General features: G+C 55.1%; 2 protein-coding genes across 7 annotated transcripts; one reads left to right on the top strand and one right to left on the bottom strand.

The window, feature by feature from the left end:
- The first annotated feature begins 258 nt into the window (after positions 1 to 258).
- LOC128791578 (C-type lectin domain family 2 member B-like) lies at positions 259 to 6,290 on the top strand. 4 transcript variants are annotated; one of them, XM_053949335.1, is made up of 6 exons: positions 259 to 325; positions 1,105 to 1,319; positions 1,698 to 1,796; positions 1,899 to 2,077; positions 2,278 to 2,378; positions 3,233 to 3,835. In XM_053949335.1, the coding sequence occupies exons 2-6, from the start codon at positions 1,172 to 1,174 to the stop codon at positions 3,345 to 3,347; spliced, it is 642 nt and encodes a 213-aa protein (XP_053805310.1). In that variant the 5' UTR covers positions 259 to 325; positions 1,105 to 1,171; the 3' UTR covers positions 3,348 to 3,835. The 4 variants fall into 4 exon arrangements, with proteins under 4 accessions (XP_053805310.1, XP_053805312.1, XP_053805311.1 ...); XM_053949337.1 differs by lacking the exons at positions 259 to 325; positions 3,233 to 3,835 and adding exons at positions 4,190 to 4,249; positions 5,683 to 6,290 and having other exon boundaries at positions 809 to 1,319; XM_053949336.1 differs by lacking the exon at positions 259 to 325 and having other exon boundaries at positions 809 to 1,319; positions 1,902 to 2,077.
- Positions 6,291 to 8,400: 2,110 nt separating this feature from the next.
- On the bottom strand, positions 8,401 to 14,334 carry LOC128791577 (C-type lectin domain family 2 member B-like). 3 transcript variants are annotated; one of them, XM_053949333.1, is made up of 6 exons: positions 14,127 to 14,334; positions 10,473 to 10,687; positions 9,995 to 10,093; positions 9,714 to 9,889; positions 9,413 to 9,513; positions 8,401 to 9,322 (listed from the first exon to the last, which is right to left on the bottom strand). In XM_053949333.1, the coding sequence occupies exons 2-6, from the start codon at positions 10,618 to 10,620 to the stop codon at positions 9,208 to 9,210; spliced, it is 639 nt and encodes a 212-aa protein (XP_053805308.1). In that variant the 5' UTR covers positions 10,621 to 10,687; positions 14,127 to 14,334; the 3' UTR covers positions 8,401 to 9,207. The 3 variants fall into 3 exon arrangements, with proteins under 3 accessions (XP_053805308.1, XP_053805306.1, XP_053805307.1); XM_053949331.1 differs by having other exon boundaries at positions 9,714 to 9,892; positions 14,127 to 14,322; XM_053949332.1 differs by lacking the exon at positions 14,127 to 14,334 and adding an exon at positions 11,305 to 11,439 and having other exon boundaries at positions 9,714 to 9,892.
- Positions 14,335 to 15,305: the final 971 nt, after the last annotated feature.

The following is a 15,305-nucleotide window of genomic DNA, read 5'->3' as shown; positions in this document are numbered from 1 at the left end:
CCATTGCGCTCAGCCGAGCGAAAGGGACTCGGGTTCAGATCCCGGAATCCGGGCTGGCAACGACGCGCATTGCGAGGCGAGAGAACAGTAAAGGAACCGATCCGGGAGAAGGAGCGGGGAGCGCCGGGGAGAGGGGACCGCGGGGGGATTGGGGAGCAAAGCCGCCGAGCCCCGATTGGCAGCGCTCCCGCCCCCTAACTGATCAAATCGACTCAAATCTCCGGCGGCAGCGGCCGCTCCCGCTGTGTGTGGCCGGCAGCGGAGCGGCGGCGACACCCGGAGCCCGGCGAGGCGGCGGCGGAGCTCGGAGGCTGCTCCAGCCCAGGTGGGACCCGCGGTCGGTTGTGCCCCAGCTCGGGGCTCGCTGCGGGCGGAGGGGCCGCGCTGAGGGGTAGTGGGGTTCTGGTGAGTTCCCTGTGCCGGGTTCCCCTGTGTCCCCCCTGCGCTGGGATCATGGAGGGAGCGGCTGCCCGCGCTCTGCTCCTTGCCCGGATCGCTGGGGACGAGCCGATGCCGCAGCAGCGATGGCACAGGGCTTGGGGCCGCTGTTTGGGCGGGAGGTGTCCGTGCCCGGCTCGGGGCTGGCCCGGGATGGACTTGAACGTGCCTCAGAGCCCAAAGCGCTGCAGGCGCCGAGCGGGGCAGAAAGCGCCGCATGCTGCCTGCTCCGGGGCCGAGGCTTCTCGGCGCTGCCCTCTCTCTCTGCGAGGAGCCGCTCCGTGGTCCCAGGCAGGGAGCCGAAGCGGCTGTGCCGGCGCTCGGTGTCCCCGGGCTCCGAGCCGCCGGGGCAGGGAATGCGGGGGACAATCGTGAGCCCCCGGGGCTGCTGGTTCTTGCCCCTCGGCAGGCGGACTCCGAGCCGCAGCTGCCAGGCGCTCTCAGCGCCTGTCCCGGCACGGAGCTGGGCTGCAGCGGCTGCAGAGCCACAGGGGCCGGGGCTGCGGCGACCGCAGAGCTCCCGGAGGCTGCGCTTGTCTCCGCAGCTGCTGCCGCACCTCTGGGCAGCGGGGACAGCGCAGCCAGAGCTGGCACCGCCCTGCTGAGCCTCGGTGTCCCGCAGGGCCGGGACCAGCAGTGACCTCTCTCTCATCGTGTCCCTTTCAGGGTGCCATCACCGCGGGTGTAAAGCTGCTCCCGAGGCGATCTCCGAGAGGCTTTGTCAGCACTCCTGATGACTCGGGAGCAAGGTGCTGTTTGTTCCAGGGAGAGAGATGTGGGCAGTGACCTGGAGGAGAGTGAATTCTGCTCCACTCATGGGGTGGTGAAGGAGGATCTGGAGAACACAGCAGCAACAGGGAATGCACTCAGAAGATTCCCGGGTGAGTGCAGGGCCACCCCTGTGGCCTCTAGGGAGGGGACAGTGTCACCTCCCAGGGACAGGGCTGGCAGGTGTGTGGTGTTTCCCGATGTCTGGAAGAGGCCTGGTGCTCTGCCGGGCCCCATCAGTGGCTGGAAGCAAGAGCCCCAGCTGCCCCCAAGGCTGTGCAGTTCTGCTGCAGCAGCCTGTCCCCACAGCTGTGTCCCTGGCTGTCCCCACAGCTGTGTCCCTGCCTGTGCCCAGGCTCTTGGCTCTCTGGCTGCCAGCTGAGTGAGGGGCACACTGGCTGAGGGGTCCCTCCTGTGCTCCCTGGGCACGGGGTGAGCAGATTCCAGGGCCGGGTCTGGTTCTCGCAGCCAGCAGCTCTTTCCTGTTCCAGGTAAATGGTTCAGCTCCCATCCCGTGCTCGTGGTGCTGCTGATTCTGCTGCTCCTGGTGCTGGTGCTGGCTTTGGGGGTGGCCTTGGCTGTGCAGTCAGGTAAGGGAGGGGCAGCAGGCTGGGCCCAGCCCCTCGGGGCAGAGCGGGGTCCCTGCTCCCTGCAGAGGGGAATCCTCAGACCTTCTCCTCTTCCCCCTCCAGCAGCACAGCTTCCACTTACACCTGCAACTCCACTGTTGGTTCTGGGCTGTCCCCTTGGCTGGGTTGGCTACAATGGAGTCTGCTACTACTTGTCAAAGGATTACGGCACCTGCGAGCAGGGTGAGGAACGGTGCTCCGAGCTCGGGGCCTCCCTGGCCATTCTCAAGGATGAGGAAATGGTGAGTGAGGAGCTGTGGGAGGTGTGGGATGGCTGAGGGGAGCCTGGGGATGCTCCTGGGCCGGGCTGGGTGCTGGTAGGGCTGGGGGTGCAGCCCTGTGCCGGGGCCTTGCAGGGAAGGAGCCCCGGCATGCGGGGGCAGCCCCGGGCCCGTGTCCCCCCGAGGGGCCGGGGCAGCTCCCACTCCTCTCTCCTTGGCAGGATTTGCTCTTCCGCCTCCGCGGGAACGTCGATTACTGGCTCGGGCTGCGCAGACGGGGCGAGCGCCTGCACTGGGGGGACGGCAGCAGCTACAGCTCCTCGTGAGTGCCGGGGAGCCGGGCAGGGCCTGGGGGGACAGGGGCACAAGGTGTTCCCCTGGTGTCTTGAGTTGAAAAGACAGGTGTTCTACTAAGGAAGGCAGGATCCTTCTCTGAAATGGAAAATGTAAACCCCTCCCTCTGAAGAATTATAATTTTTAAATGTCTGGGCTCTCCGGCAAAGATATGTGAATAGGAATAACAGTTCTCAACTAGGAAAGCGAAAAATACAATTGTAGTAGTACAAACAAAAAAAAAAAAAAAAAAACAAAAAAAAAAAAAAAAACAAAAACCAAAAAACTACTGACAGGGTCAGAGTAGGACCTGGCACCCTGTGGATCAGGGTGGTGGCAGCAGTCCCATTCCATGGTGGCTCAGCCCTCCTGCAGTGCCAGCTGTGGTTCTGTTGGAGCAGGGATCCTGGACAAGGTTGGAGTTTTCCTCTGGAGGTCCAGGGCTGGTGTAGATGGGCCTGGTGTTCCCTGGGAATGCAGTGGGGAAGAAAGCTGCTCCTCTGGGAATGCAGTGGGGAAGAAAGCTGCTCTTCTGGGAATGCAGCAGGCAAAGCCTGCTGTGGTGTTTCAAGAGTCAGATTGTATCCAGGTAGGAATGCTTGGCTCCTCTGTCTGAGTGGAGCATCTCCCCATGGGATGAAGGAATTTTATCAGCCATGCAGGGACACTCACTGGCCATGAACAGGAGATATCTCCTGGAGGGGGATTGGTTGTGGGAGAGATAAAGAAAACTGCCCAATGAACAGAAGATACCTGCCCCATCTCTAACAGATGGCAATTGAATACACCTATTTCCAACCTAAGACACCTGGGAACCAGCACTGTCTCTGCTCCTCCCTGCAGGGTTCCTGTCCTGGGCAATTCTGAGTGTGTGTACCTGGCTGATGATAAATTCAGGACTATGAGCTGCTCAAATGAGCGGCCGTATGTCTGCAGCAAGGCTCAAGCTGCCCTGTAACAGGGGCTGGAGAAAGGAACTTGTCCACGCTGGGCAGTGCCAGCTTCACCTGTCAGCCCAGCACAGGGCTGTCCTTCCTCAGCTGTTCCCTGGGCCTTGCACTTCCTCTCAGGGTCACCTCAGTGCCTGTTCATCCCCAGTGCCAGTGCTGGGCTGGGGGTTCAGAGGAAAAGTCTCTGCAATACATCCTGCCACCCATGCTGCCTGCAGTGACTGGATTGCCCTCATTATATCTGAGAAACACGGATCTCCATTTGAAATTTATATAGACGTTTATTAAGGGATAAAAGGGATAAAATCCCTCTCTGGGATGATTGGTTATTTGAACACGATTCACTTAAATTATGTTCTCCATATACTGTGACATTACAGAGTGTCTTCCTGCCATCTTGTCGATTCAACTAAGATTTTTTTTTTCTTGTGTTTCTATCTTGTTGTATTTTCATTCCCTGATAACGAGAACCAGTAAATTCTTCTTTTCTTCCTTTTTTTTCCCCCCTAGTTTATCTTTCCATGATCTTGTCTTTCAGATAAAATAGTCCCTGAATGTGGGAAATCACTTAATTATTTTACACCTTTTTCTGAGTTAGTTACATGAAACAATCATTTCAACATTTACAGTCTCTATGATGCTATGGTCTAAGATAGTATCTATTACAGCACTATTTATAAAAGCTATACAGTGCATACATAAACTGACAGATTATACTGTATCAGAAGCAGTAATTACAAATTGTACTGTGTCAGGATTTTTGTGATCAATAGTAACTTGCAAAACAAAAGTGAGTACATAAATGTGAAACCAATACCCGTATTTGTTATTTATATCACTATACAACAAGCTCAAATGGGAGATCCAAATCGCCCTGGGCTCCTGGAAATCATCACAAACTGGCCTGAAGGTGAGAGGGATGTGCTGACGTGTGCACGGGCTGTGTGCCCTGCCGTGTGCACGTGTGCTGCATTGCACTGCAGCTGTGAGTGGGGCTGTGCACAGCTCTGTGCTTGTGAGCGTGCCCGGGTTCTGCAGCCGTGAGCTTGGCTCTGTGTGTGACAGGCATGTGTTGCTGTGTGGGACAGGCATGTGTTGCTGTGTGGGACAGGCATGTGTTGCTGTGTGTGACAGGCATGTGTTGCTGTGTGGGACAGGCATGTGTTGCTGTGTGTGACACTGCACACGTTGCTGTGCTCGGGCTCTGCGCGCTGGCAGGTCTCGTGCTTGGGGCACGTGTGCCCTGGCAGAGACTGCACACAGGTGAGGGTCTGTGCAGCACAGGTGTGCTGCTGGGGCAGGCTGGGTGCACACGGTGTGTGCTGCTGGCAATGCCGTGGTGCACGGGAGCTCCGTGCAGGTGAGCAGGTACCTGTGTGTGCGAGCCCTGGCTCTGCACATGTCTCTGTGTGCTGCGGTGCTGATTTCTTCAGCCCGGTTAACTCCCGACACCGTTGGCGAGAGTGGGCCGCCCCTACAAAGCTGCTGAATTTGGGGTGTGGCTGTAGGGCACAGCTGCCCTATGGCACGAGTAAACTGCATTGGGGATAGGACTGCGCCGAGGGCAGGGACAAGGAACAGGGAGAGGTTGTCTGCATGTTTTCCAAAGGCATTTATTCCCTGGGGGGTCAGGGACAGAAAGACCCTGAGCAAAGGCACCATTCAACTTCTATACGGGGGAGGTCTCAGGGGAGGGTACAAAACTTTAACCAATGGGGAAAAGCTGGGGGAGGAACAGGAGGTGGGGGATGTAATGTTTAAAGCAATAGGGGATTACAGAGGAGGAGAACACGTTCAAAAAAACCAATGGGGCCTCGAAGGATACAAAAAATGACAGGGAAGTTTCCAGAGAAAGGGGCAGACATGGGGAGGGATTGACAGTCAGTGGGAGGAGGAGCAGGGAACATTTGGGATCCAAGGGCAGGTCTTTGGGAAGATGGAGTGACGCTGTTGAGCAGGACGGGAACAGAGAACTCCAGATGAGATGGCTAAGAAAATGAACTCTCTCTTTATTTCAAATGTACCACTCTATAGATAGAGAAAATCGAGAAGACTAATTTCATTGTGTGATAAACTGTGGTAACTTGTTTGTTCATCAAAAGAATTGGAATATTAAAGGAGGAAATATAAAATTAAAGTATGAGGGACTAGCTTGCTTGTTAGGAGATAGGGGAAGCATCTGTGAAGTTGGGAAACAGCAACTTGTGGGTTTTACTAAAAAAGGACAATAAAGAAGCAACTGCTACAAACCGCAAGGCTATAGGCATATTCCAAGGCTATAGACATATTGCAAAACGCAAGATCACAAGTATGATTAATCACCATATAGGGAGCTTTTCGTAGCTTTTTTGCAGACACAGGCTAAGGATGTCGGGGGAAGGCCGAAGCTGATTATGAAATCAGCGACCACCAGACAACAGCCACCGGACTAGACAACGTAGGAGTGCTCCGGGTACGCCCATCACTGTCCGGAACCGATTGTGAAACCAACGATCACCTGCCTCGACACAACGCAGACACGATGCAGAGAGATGCTCAAGCTACGCACACCGCTATCGCAAGAGACACGAATGAAGAAACCTCCAAGAAACTATAAAAGAGACTGAATGAGGGGGTGAGGTGTGGGGCACTGCAGTTTGGACACTGCAGGAGGGGTGTCTTGGAGACCCCTACCCACCCAGCGCTGTTTTTGCTTGCTACTGCTTGCTGTAATTAATAAAATTCTAATTGACCTTAAAAAGGCTGAATCACATTATTCGCCTCAATTTATCACAATTGGTCTTAGAGTAAAAACATGTGTCACCATTGGTGTGCAGTGAATGACACACAGTAGCAGAACATATCTATAAACAATGTGAATAACAAGATAGATTAGAGAATTATTTACATTCTTTCCCAACTGTTTCCCAGGCTCTTGCCTGGTTAGAAAACCTTTCTCTTTCTCTCTGACTGAGCTGAGAATACCCACAATGGACAACTGGGGAGAAACCAACAACACAGGGGGAAAAGGAACAATCTATTAATGACAAAATATGTTATAACAATATACAATAGGGGCAGTTATAAAACTGAATGCTAGGACTGAATTACAATTAAAAACACACAGTGCAACACCTGTGTGCCCTCACGGGCTGGGCACGCCCAGGGATATGGCTCTGGATACATATATATATTTACTCTGGATATATATATATATATACATATATATATATATATATATATATATATATATATATATATATACACCTGTGTTGGTGTCTGCTGCATCACTACCGAGCTCTGCTGGCTGGAGTGGCCCCTGGCTCCCTGTGTATACTCTGCTCTTGTAAGGAGAAGAATTTGCCTCTATGTATAAGTTTCCCAAAAGGTGGATGTAACGTTGTGTACAGTGATTTCCATCAAATTGAATAGTGTTGAAGTTTCCATTAAATCCCCATAAACAGGGGTATCTGCAATTGCGGTGATCCACTGCTGTTCTAACCCACGTTCCCCAAAAACTGCTGCCATCAGAAGGGGGTGCTAGGCCAAGTGCTAAACCTCTCTGGGACTGTAGCGCTTCCTAGGCCACGCAGTCCCCTTGTGCCAGCAGCGGTGGGTGACTACTGTAAGACTCAATTACCCTTTCAAATAATGAAATACACAAGGCTGTGCTGTGGACATTGCTTCAGTGCTCACCCCTCAGTGGGGAGGTCCCTTTCAGGTACTGCTCACCACTGAATGGGCTGTGCCAAGCACAGAGCTAGAGCGGGCTCACGTCAACAGAATTACAGGCTGGTGAAAGAACCCAAAGAATAGACTGCAACATCCAGACTGGGTGAGAGATAACCAGAGAAGCTCAAAGATGTCCCAAAAGTGCAGTCGAGCTTCCACCAGCTTGAAGATTAACTAACACTTTAGGTGGGGAGTTTGAACTGTATCATTTATTGACGTAATTGTCCTGTTTTGATAGATGAGAGTTACAAGCATCTGTTGAGGGGAAGTACACAGGGAACCGTAAGAGGTACTGGGGAGGTTTCCTTAAGGACCAACAAGTAGAGTAAAACAAGAAACAGAGGGCCAGACCAGGTTGGCCCCTGTGTCCACCACCGAGAAGTTTCCATAGCCCTGCTGCGGGCAGCAATCCCATAGGCATGGTAAGGTGGGGGCAAGAAAGCCACACCAGAGCTCTGTCATTCCTCAGCTGCCTTTTAATACAACAGGGACTAGAAGGCAAAGCTGAGTTGGCCTCTGTACTCACCACTAAGATACACCTGCTATGGGTAGCAACCCCACTGGCATGGCAGATGGGGGTAAAAAAGCCATACCAGACCTCAGTGATTCCATCTGGTCCATTCCAAATAAGCATGTCTAAAGAAAACCTGAGATGTTTTCCTTCTGTTCAAACTGTCCTCACCCACATCAACAGATGTTAGTATGATTCATGGCAAATCAGAACTGAAAACAAGTACCTTTTTGAGCAATATGACTTGAAAGGAGAAAAGGGGTTTTTTATAGGTGACTAATGTGATGGGTGGCTCTCACAATGAAGAGATAGATATTACATGTATATTAGGAGAAGTTTGTAGATGTATAGTGCTGTTACTGCAATATGACCTGCCACAGTCCCCTTTCCCCTCCCCCTTGTAACAGCCTCAGTAGCCAGGTCATTTGGGAAGGGCCGGCTTCTTACCAGGAGGGGCAGCAGGACCACACCTGAGCTCCAGTCGAGATGTAAGGAAGTGATCTGCACCAGTGCACGGCAGAGAAGGGGTTCACTGACAAAGCGTTGGGAGGGGCTGAGGGTATAGAAGGCAAAGCATCCATTTTGTAAAAGGGCACGGGGCTGATAGTCCCAGAGACCCCAGCGCTGTAATTTTTCCTTATTCACCACTTGTTGTATTTTTTGTTAAGGTTTAATAAACAACCTGTAAAATTTTAGAAGTGAGGGTCGTTTCTCACATCTTCCAAGGATAGTCCAAAAGTCTCAACTTCAGGCCAGTTTGTGATGACATCCAGGAGCCCAGAGCGATTTGGATTTCCCATTTGAGCTTGTTGTGTAGTGATATAAATAACAAATACAGGTACTGGTTTCACATTTATGTACTCACTTCTGTTTTGCAAGTTACTATTGATCACAAAAATCCTGACACAGTACAATTTGTAATTACCACTTTTGATACAGTATAATCTGTCAGTTTATGTATGCACTGTATAGCTTTTATAAATAGTGCTGTAATAGATACTATCTTAGACCATAGCATCATAGAGACTGTAAATGTTGAAATGATTGTTTCATGTAACTAACTCAGAAAAAGGTGTAAAATAATTAAGTGATTTCCCACATTCAGGGACTATTTTATCTTAAAGACAAGATCATGGAAAGAGAAACCAGAGGGGAAAAAAAAGGGAGAAAAGAAGAATTTACTGGTTCTCATTATCAGGGAATGAAAATACAACAAGATAGAAACACAAGAAAAAAAAATCTTAGTTGAATCGACAAGATGGCAGGAAGACACTCTGTAATGTCACAGTATATAGAGAACATAATTTAAGTGAATCGTGTTCAAATAACCAATCATCCCAGAGAGGGATTTTATCCCTTTTATCCCTTAATAAACATCTATATAAATTTCAAATGGAGATCCGTGTTTCTCAGATATAATGAGGGCAATCCAGTCACTGCAGGCAGCATGGGTGGCAGGATGTTTTGCAGAGACTTTTCCTCTGAACCCCCAGCCCAGCACTGGCACAGGGGATGAACAGGCACTGAGGTGACCCTGAGAGGAAGTGCAAGGCCCAGGGAACAGCTGAGGAAGGACAGCCCTGTGCTGGGCTGAGAGCTGAAGCTGGCAGTACCCAGCGTGGACAAGGTCCTTTCTCCAGCCCCTGTTACAGGGCAGCTTGAGCCTTGCTGCAGACATACGGCCGCTCATTTGAGCAGCTCATAGTCCTGAATTTATCGTCAGCCAGGTACACACACTCGGAATTGCCCAGGACAGGAACCCTGCAGGGAGAAGCAGAGACAGTGCTGGTTCCCAGGGGAACACCTTGTGCCCCTGTCCCCCCAGGCCCTGCCCGGCTCCCCGGCACTCACCAGGAGCTGTAGCTGCTGCCGTCCCCCCAGTGCAGGCGCTCGCCCCGTCTGCGCAGCCCGAGCCAGTAATCGACGTTCCCGCGGAGGTGGAAGAGCAAATCCTGCCAAGGAGAGAGGAGTGGGAGCTGCCCCGGCCCCTCGGGGGGACACGGGCCCGGGGCTGCCCCCGCACGCCGGGGCTCCTTCCCTGCAAGGCCCCAGCACAGGGCTGCACCCCCAGCCCTACCAGCACCCAGCCCGGCCCAGGAGCACCCCCAGGCTCCCCTCAGCCATCCCACACCACCCACAGCCCCTCACTCACCATTTCCTCATCCTTGAGAATGGCCAGGGAGGCCCCGAGCTCGGAGCACCGTTCCTGACCCTGCTCCCAGGTGCCGTAATCCTTTGACAAGTAGTAGCAGACTCCATTGTAGCCAACCCAGCCAAGGGGACAGCCCAGAACCAACAGCGGAGTCGCAGGTGTAAGTGGAAGCTGTGCTGCTGGAGGGGGAAGAAGAGAAGGTCTGAGGATTCCCCTCTGCAGGGTGCAGGGACCCCGCTCTGCCCCGAGGGGCTGGGCCCAGCCTGCTGCCCCTCCCTTACCTGACTGCACAGCCAAGGCCACCCCCAAAGCCAGCCCCAGCACCAGGAGCAGCAGAATCAGCAGCGCCACGAGCATGGAATGGGAGCTGAACCATTTACCTGGAACAGGAAAGAGCTGCTGGCTGCGAGAACCAGACCCGGCCCTGGAATCTGCTCACCCCATGCCCAGGGAGCACAGGAGGGACCCCGCAGCCAGTGTGCCCCTCACTCAGCTGGCAGCCAGAGAGCCAAGAGCCTGGGCACAGGCAGGGACACAGCTGTGGGGACAGCCAGGGACACAGCTGTGGGGACAGGCTGCAGCAGCAGAACTGCACAGCCTTGGGGGCAGCTGGGGCTCTTGCTTCCAGCCACTGATGGAGCCCAGCAGAGTAAGAGGCCTCTTCCAGACATCGGGAAACAGCCACACACCTGCCAGCCCTGTCCCTGGGAGGTGACACTGTCCCCTCCCTAGAGGCCACAGGGGTGGCCCTGCACTCACCCGGGAATCTTCTGAGTGCATTCCCTGTTGCTGCTCTGTTCTCCAGAGCCTTCTTCACCACCCCATGAGTGGAGCAGAATTCACTCTCCTCCAGCGCACTGCCCACATCTCTCTCCCTGGAACAAACAGCACCTTGCTCCCGACCCATCAGGAGTGCTGACAAAGCCTCTCGGAGATCGCCTCGGGAGCAGCTTTACACCCGCGGTGATGGCACCCTGAAAGGGACACGATGAGAGAGAGGTCACTGCTGGTCCCGGCCCTGCGGGACACCGAGGCTCAGCAGGGCGGTGCCAGCTCTGGCTGCGCTGTCCCCGCTGCCCAGAGGTGCGGCAGCAGCTGCGGAGACAAGCGCAGCCTCCGGGAGCTCTGCGGTCGCCGCAGCCCCGGCCCCTGTGGCTCTGCAGCCGCTGCAGCCCAGCTCCGTGCCGGGACAGGCGCTGAGAGCGCCTGGCAGCTGCGGCTCGGAGTCCGCCTGCCGAGGGGCAAGAACCAGCAGCCCCGGGGGCTCACGATTGTCCCCCGCATTCCCTGCCCCGGCGGCTCGGAGCCCGGGGACACCGAGCGCCGGCACAGCCGCTTCGGCTCCCTGCTTGGGACCACGGAGCGGCTCCTCGCAGAGAGAGAGGGCAGCGCCGAGAAGCCTCGGCCCCGGAGCAGGCAGCATGCGGCGCTTTCTGCCCTGCTCGGCACGTGGAGCGCTCTGGGCTCTGAGGCACGTTCAAGTCCATCCCGGGCCAGCCCCGAGCCGGGCACGGACACCTCCCGCCCGAGCAGCGGCCCCAAGCCCGCAGCGAGAACCCCGAGCTGCGGCACAACCGACCGCGGGTCCCACCTGTGCTGGAGCCGCCTCCGAGCTTCGGCCGCCGCCGCCGCTCCGCTCCCGGCCAGACCCACCGGGCACGGGCGCTGCCGCCGCACGGTGGAGCCGATGGAGGGGGGAGCGGCTTTGGCCGTTCGGAACAAACAGCGCCCGGGGAAGCAGCGAGAGGCGGGGAGGAGAGGGGCGAGGGACTGAGCCTTTTGGGGGTGAGTGCACAAAAAGCATGTTAGCAGCGAGCCCGCGGCAATCGGAAAGGAGCCAGGCCGGGATCCAAGGAACGCACTCAGGGCGCGTTTCCAGGGCTCCGGAGTCACAGCTGGTGAGGGAGCCTGCCAGGAGAGGGACTTGGTCAGGATTGTGGTTTGTGAATTGAGGTGCGCTGGAGGGAGATGTGCTGGTTGGAGGCCTCCTGGGCCGTGGTGATCCTGAAATTACAGTGTTCTCGATATTTGGTGATATCAGGAGGAACATCAAGAAAGTTTTTGTACTGGGCTTCAGGAGGGCAGACTTCGGCCTCTTTCGGAGACTTAGTCAGGAAGTTCTTTGGGAAGCAGTCCTTAAAAGCAAAGGAGTGCAGGAAAGGTGGCATGCTTCAAACCAGAGATCTTGAGGGCACAGGAACAGACTGTCCCTGTGTGCCCAAAGACGAGTCAATCAGGCAAACGTCCAGCCTGGATGGGCATTGAGGTTTTGAAGGAACTTAGGAATAAAAGGAGGACGTATCAGCTTTGGAAGGAGGGTCAGGTCACTCAGGAAGTATTAAAGGGGGCTGCTAGGGTATGTAGGAAAAAAATTAGGGAGGCCAAAGCTCAGTTTGAACTTAAGTAGGCAACATGTGTAAAGGATAATAAAAAATGTTTGTACTGATATATTAAAGATTAAAGGAAGGGTAAGGTCAGTTTTATTCACTGTTGGATGCAGGAGGGAACTTAGTAAGTGCAGATGAGGAGAAGGCAGAGGTGCTCAACGCCTTCTTTGCCTCAGCCTTTAGTGAGAGGATGGCTTGTCCTCAGGAACAGTGTCCTCCTGGGCTGGTAGATGGTGTCAGGGAGCAGAATGGGCCCCTGTTCTCCAGGAGGAGGCAGTCAGAGAACTGCTGAGCTGCTTGGCTGATCATAAATCTATGTGCCCAGAAGGGATCCACCCCAGGGGGATGAGGGAGCTGGCAGATGAGCTTGGGAAGCTGCTCTCCATCATTTACCAGCAGCCCTGGCTCACTGGTGAGGTTCCAGATGGTTGGAAGCTGCCCAGTGCGACATCAAGTGACCACAACAAGGGTGGGAAGGAGGATCCTGGTAATTACAGGCCAGTCAGCCTGACCTCAGTACCCAGTAAGGTCATGGAGCAGTTCATATTGATTTCATCAGGCAGCACTTACAGCATGGCCAGGGTGTCAGACCCAGCCAGCAGGACTTTAGGAGGGGCAGGTCGTGTTTGACCAACCTGGTTTTAAGGACTGCTTCCCAAAGGACTTCCTGAAAAGTCTCCCAAATAGGCCAAAGTCTCTTCCCATTTGCAGCACTCCCTAGGGGCCTCTTTTAATCAGATTGCTACTCCGCAAAGGATGAAGCACTATCCTGGGCCTGCCTGACTCACAGTCCCTTGACACAGCTGGTTTTTGTGACACTTTGGCAGTGTCTACTACTGCTGCAGTATTTTTAGAATATTTTATACCATTCTCAGAATATTATTCCCTTCACATATCCCAGCCTTTCTCATGACACTTTTTACCCGGCACAGCCACCCAGACGGTGCCTTGGTGCAGCTCCTTTAATGTTACCAGGGGGAGGAGAGCCAGTGGTGCAGCTTTTTATTCTGTTTATTTTATTCTCTCAATCTTATTCCAGCAGCACCTCAGTGTCCCTGGGTGCAGTTCCTTTAGAGACAAGGGCCCGTCTCAGCAGGCAGCTGCAACCAGGCCAGGGGCAGGGCAGGACACATCACAACACTGGCAGTGCTCGGGGTCTATCGGCCTCTGCAGTTCAGGCAGATAAAATGAATCCCAATTGCCAGCCATTTCCACCACCTGCTATTGCTCCCCTCTTTTCCTGCATGGATTTGACAGCTCTCGGTTTCCTCCCACAGAGCTGAAAAGCAAAATGCCCGCCTGCCCCATGGCCATCCCCGCTGCCTTCCACCGCTCCAGCCTTGTCCCTCTTTCTCTCCCCTTTACTTTGCACCACTTTCTCCCTCCTCCTCCTCTCCCTGCCAGCTCACAGCAAAGACATTTCCCCCACTGGCTCCAGCTGCCTCCTCTCCCTCGGTCCCATTTTGCCCCCTCTGAACTCCTGGAGCTGCCTGCCCACGGAGCCGGAGCCACCGTGGGGCCGGGAAATGGTGCAGTGAATTCTGGCAGGGACTCTTGGGCTGGGCTGGGCCAGGCCAGGTGCCCAGGGCCAGCAAAAGCGCTCTGTGCCTCTCCTCCTGCCCCTGGGCAGGCCACAGAACACAGCAGGAAAGGCTCGAGGGTCTCAGTAAAGGCAGCGAGAGATCTCTCACCCAGCATGGGCATAACAGGCCCGCACTGGGGTCATTAATTTTAGTTGAATTTATTCTCAGAGAAAAGGGCCAATCAGAGAATAGGGAGGGAGTATCTCAGGGACATAGGAACAGGGGAAGGAGTCACTGGGGTCTTAACAGGTTTTGAGGGAAGTTTCTTGTGTCTCCCTGACTCAGGGGATGCTGCCCAAGGTGTCCACACGCCACGATCCCAGCGCAGGGGGGACACGGGGGAACCCGGCACCGGGAACTCGCCAGAACCCCCCTGCCCCTCAGCGCGGCCCCTCCGCCCACAGCGAGCCCCGAGCTGGGGCACAACCGACCGCGGGTCCCACCTGGGCTGGAGCAGCCTCCGAGCTCCGCCGCCGCCTCGCCGGGCTCCGGGCGCCGCCGCCGCTCCGATCCCGGCCAGACACAGCGGGAGCGGCCGGTGCTGCCTCTGACCTGAGCCCAAGTGGGTTTGGGAATGATTTTTGCAACACTGAACTTTTTGCGCGTGGGAAAGCAGCCAGTCACAACGAGGAGAGGGGGGAGCGAGCGGGGAGGAGAGGTCAGGTCAGGTCAGTTCAGATGGCTTCTGTCCAGAAAACACCACGCTAAGAAAAAAAGCCCCAGGCCGTTGAAGCTGGTGGAGAACCGCAGCCCCGGGGAAGTCGCTCCTGGGGCTCTCCACAGTGAATTACCGCAGGGATTCCTGGGCTGGGCCGGGCCGGGCCAGGTGCCGGGGCCAGCAAAAGCGCTCTGTGCCTCTCCTCCTGCCCCTGGGCAGGCCACAGAACCCAGCAGGAAAGGCTCGAGGATCGGGAAAAGGCCAGGGGGAGATCAGTCACCGGTCACCGGGAAAAGAGACACGGCTGGGGGCAGTTCTTGGAATTTATTCTCGAACAGATCATCGCAAGAGAACGAGAGGTGAAGCAGCAGGGGTTCCAGCCTCGGAAGCAGGACTTTGCCCTCGGCCTCTCGCAGCTGCCCTCGGGGGATGAAGGATCCCCCGGGCCCCGAGCAGCGGCTCTGCCCCCACCATGGGCATGTGTCCCGAGCCCACGCTCCGTGCCGGGCTCGGAGGGCCGAGCGCGGAGCAGGCGCTGAGCTGCTCCGTGGAGCTTCCAGCCCCGCTGGATGCGGCGGGCGCGGCGCAGGCAGTGCCGGGCGTCCGGCGGCATCGCTCGGTGCCTGGCGGCGTTTGCAGTGCCGAGGGATGGACTGAGTCCGACCGGCAGCGCCAGCCCACCGCTACCCTTCTAGTTCAGTTTAGTAATGGCTTAAGCCAAGGGTAAAGTGCCTCTTGTGGCCATTTCAAAGCCTCGAAGCAAGGGGAGAACGGAGGTTCCCTCTCGATTTAGATCCCTAAACGATGCATAAGGAGGCTCTCCCCTCAATGTAATCCACAATAAAAAGTGATTCAAGGGGAATTTTTCCTCAATTTAGGCTCCAAAATTGAGGAGAAATGCAATTTCCCTATTCAATTTCCCTCAACAAAGACCATTCTGGGGCTTTTAGACATCTTTTTCCTC

Source organism: Vidua chalybeata, chromosome 8, assembly GCF_026979565.1.
Source record: "Vidua chalybeata isolate OUT-0048 chromosome 8, bVidCha1 merged haplotype, whole genome shotgun sequence".
Lineage (NCBI taxonomy): Eukaryota > Metazoa > Chordata > Aves > Passeriformes > Viduidae > Vidua > Vidua chalybeata.
This window is presented reverse-complemented; position numbering and strand designations above follow the sequence as displayed.

Coding starts and splice junctions, on each gene's coding strand:
- LOC128791578 (XM_053949335.1), top strand. CDS start 1,172: ATGACTCGGGAGCAAGGTGCTGTTTGTTCCAGGGAGAGAGATGTGGGC. Junction 2,078..2,277: donor TTCTCAAGGATGAGGAAATG/GTGAGTGAGGAG, acceptor TCTCCTTGGCAG/GATTTGCTCTTCCGCCTCCG. Junction 2,379..3,232: donor GGCAGCAGCTACAGCTCCTC/GTGAGTGCCGGG, acceptor TCCTCCCTGCAG/GGTTCCTGTCCTGGGCAATT.
- LOC128791577 (XM_053949331.1), bottom strand. CDS start 10,620: ATGGGTCGGGAGCAAGGTGCTGTTTGTTCCAGGGAGAGAGATGTGGGC. Junction 10,094..10,472: donor TGCACTCAGAAGATTCCCGG/GTGAGTGCAGGG, acceptor TTCCTGTTCCAG/GTAAATGGTTCAGCTCCCAT. Junction 9,323..9,412: donor GGCAGCAGCTACAGCTCCTG/GTGAGTGCCGGG, acceptor TTCTCCCTGCAG/GGTTCCTGTCCTGGGCAATT.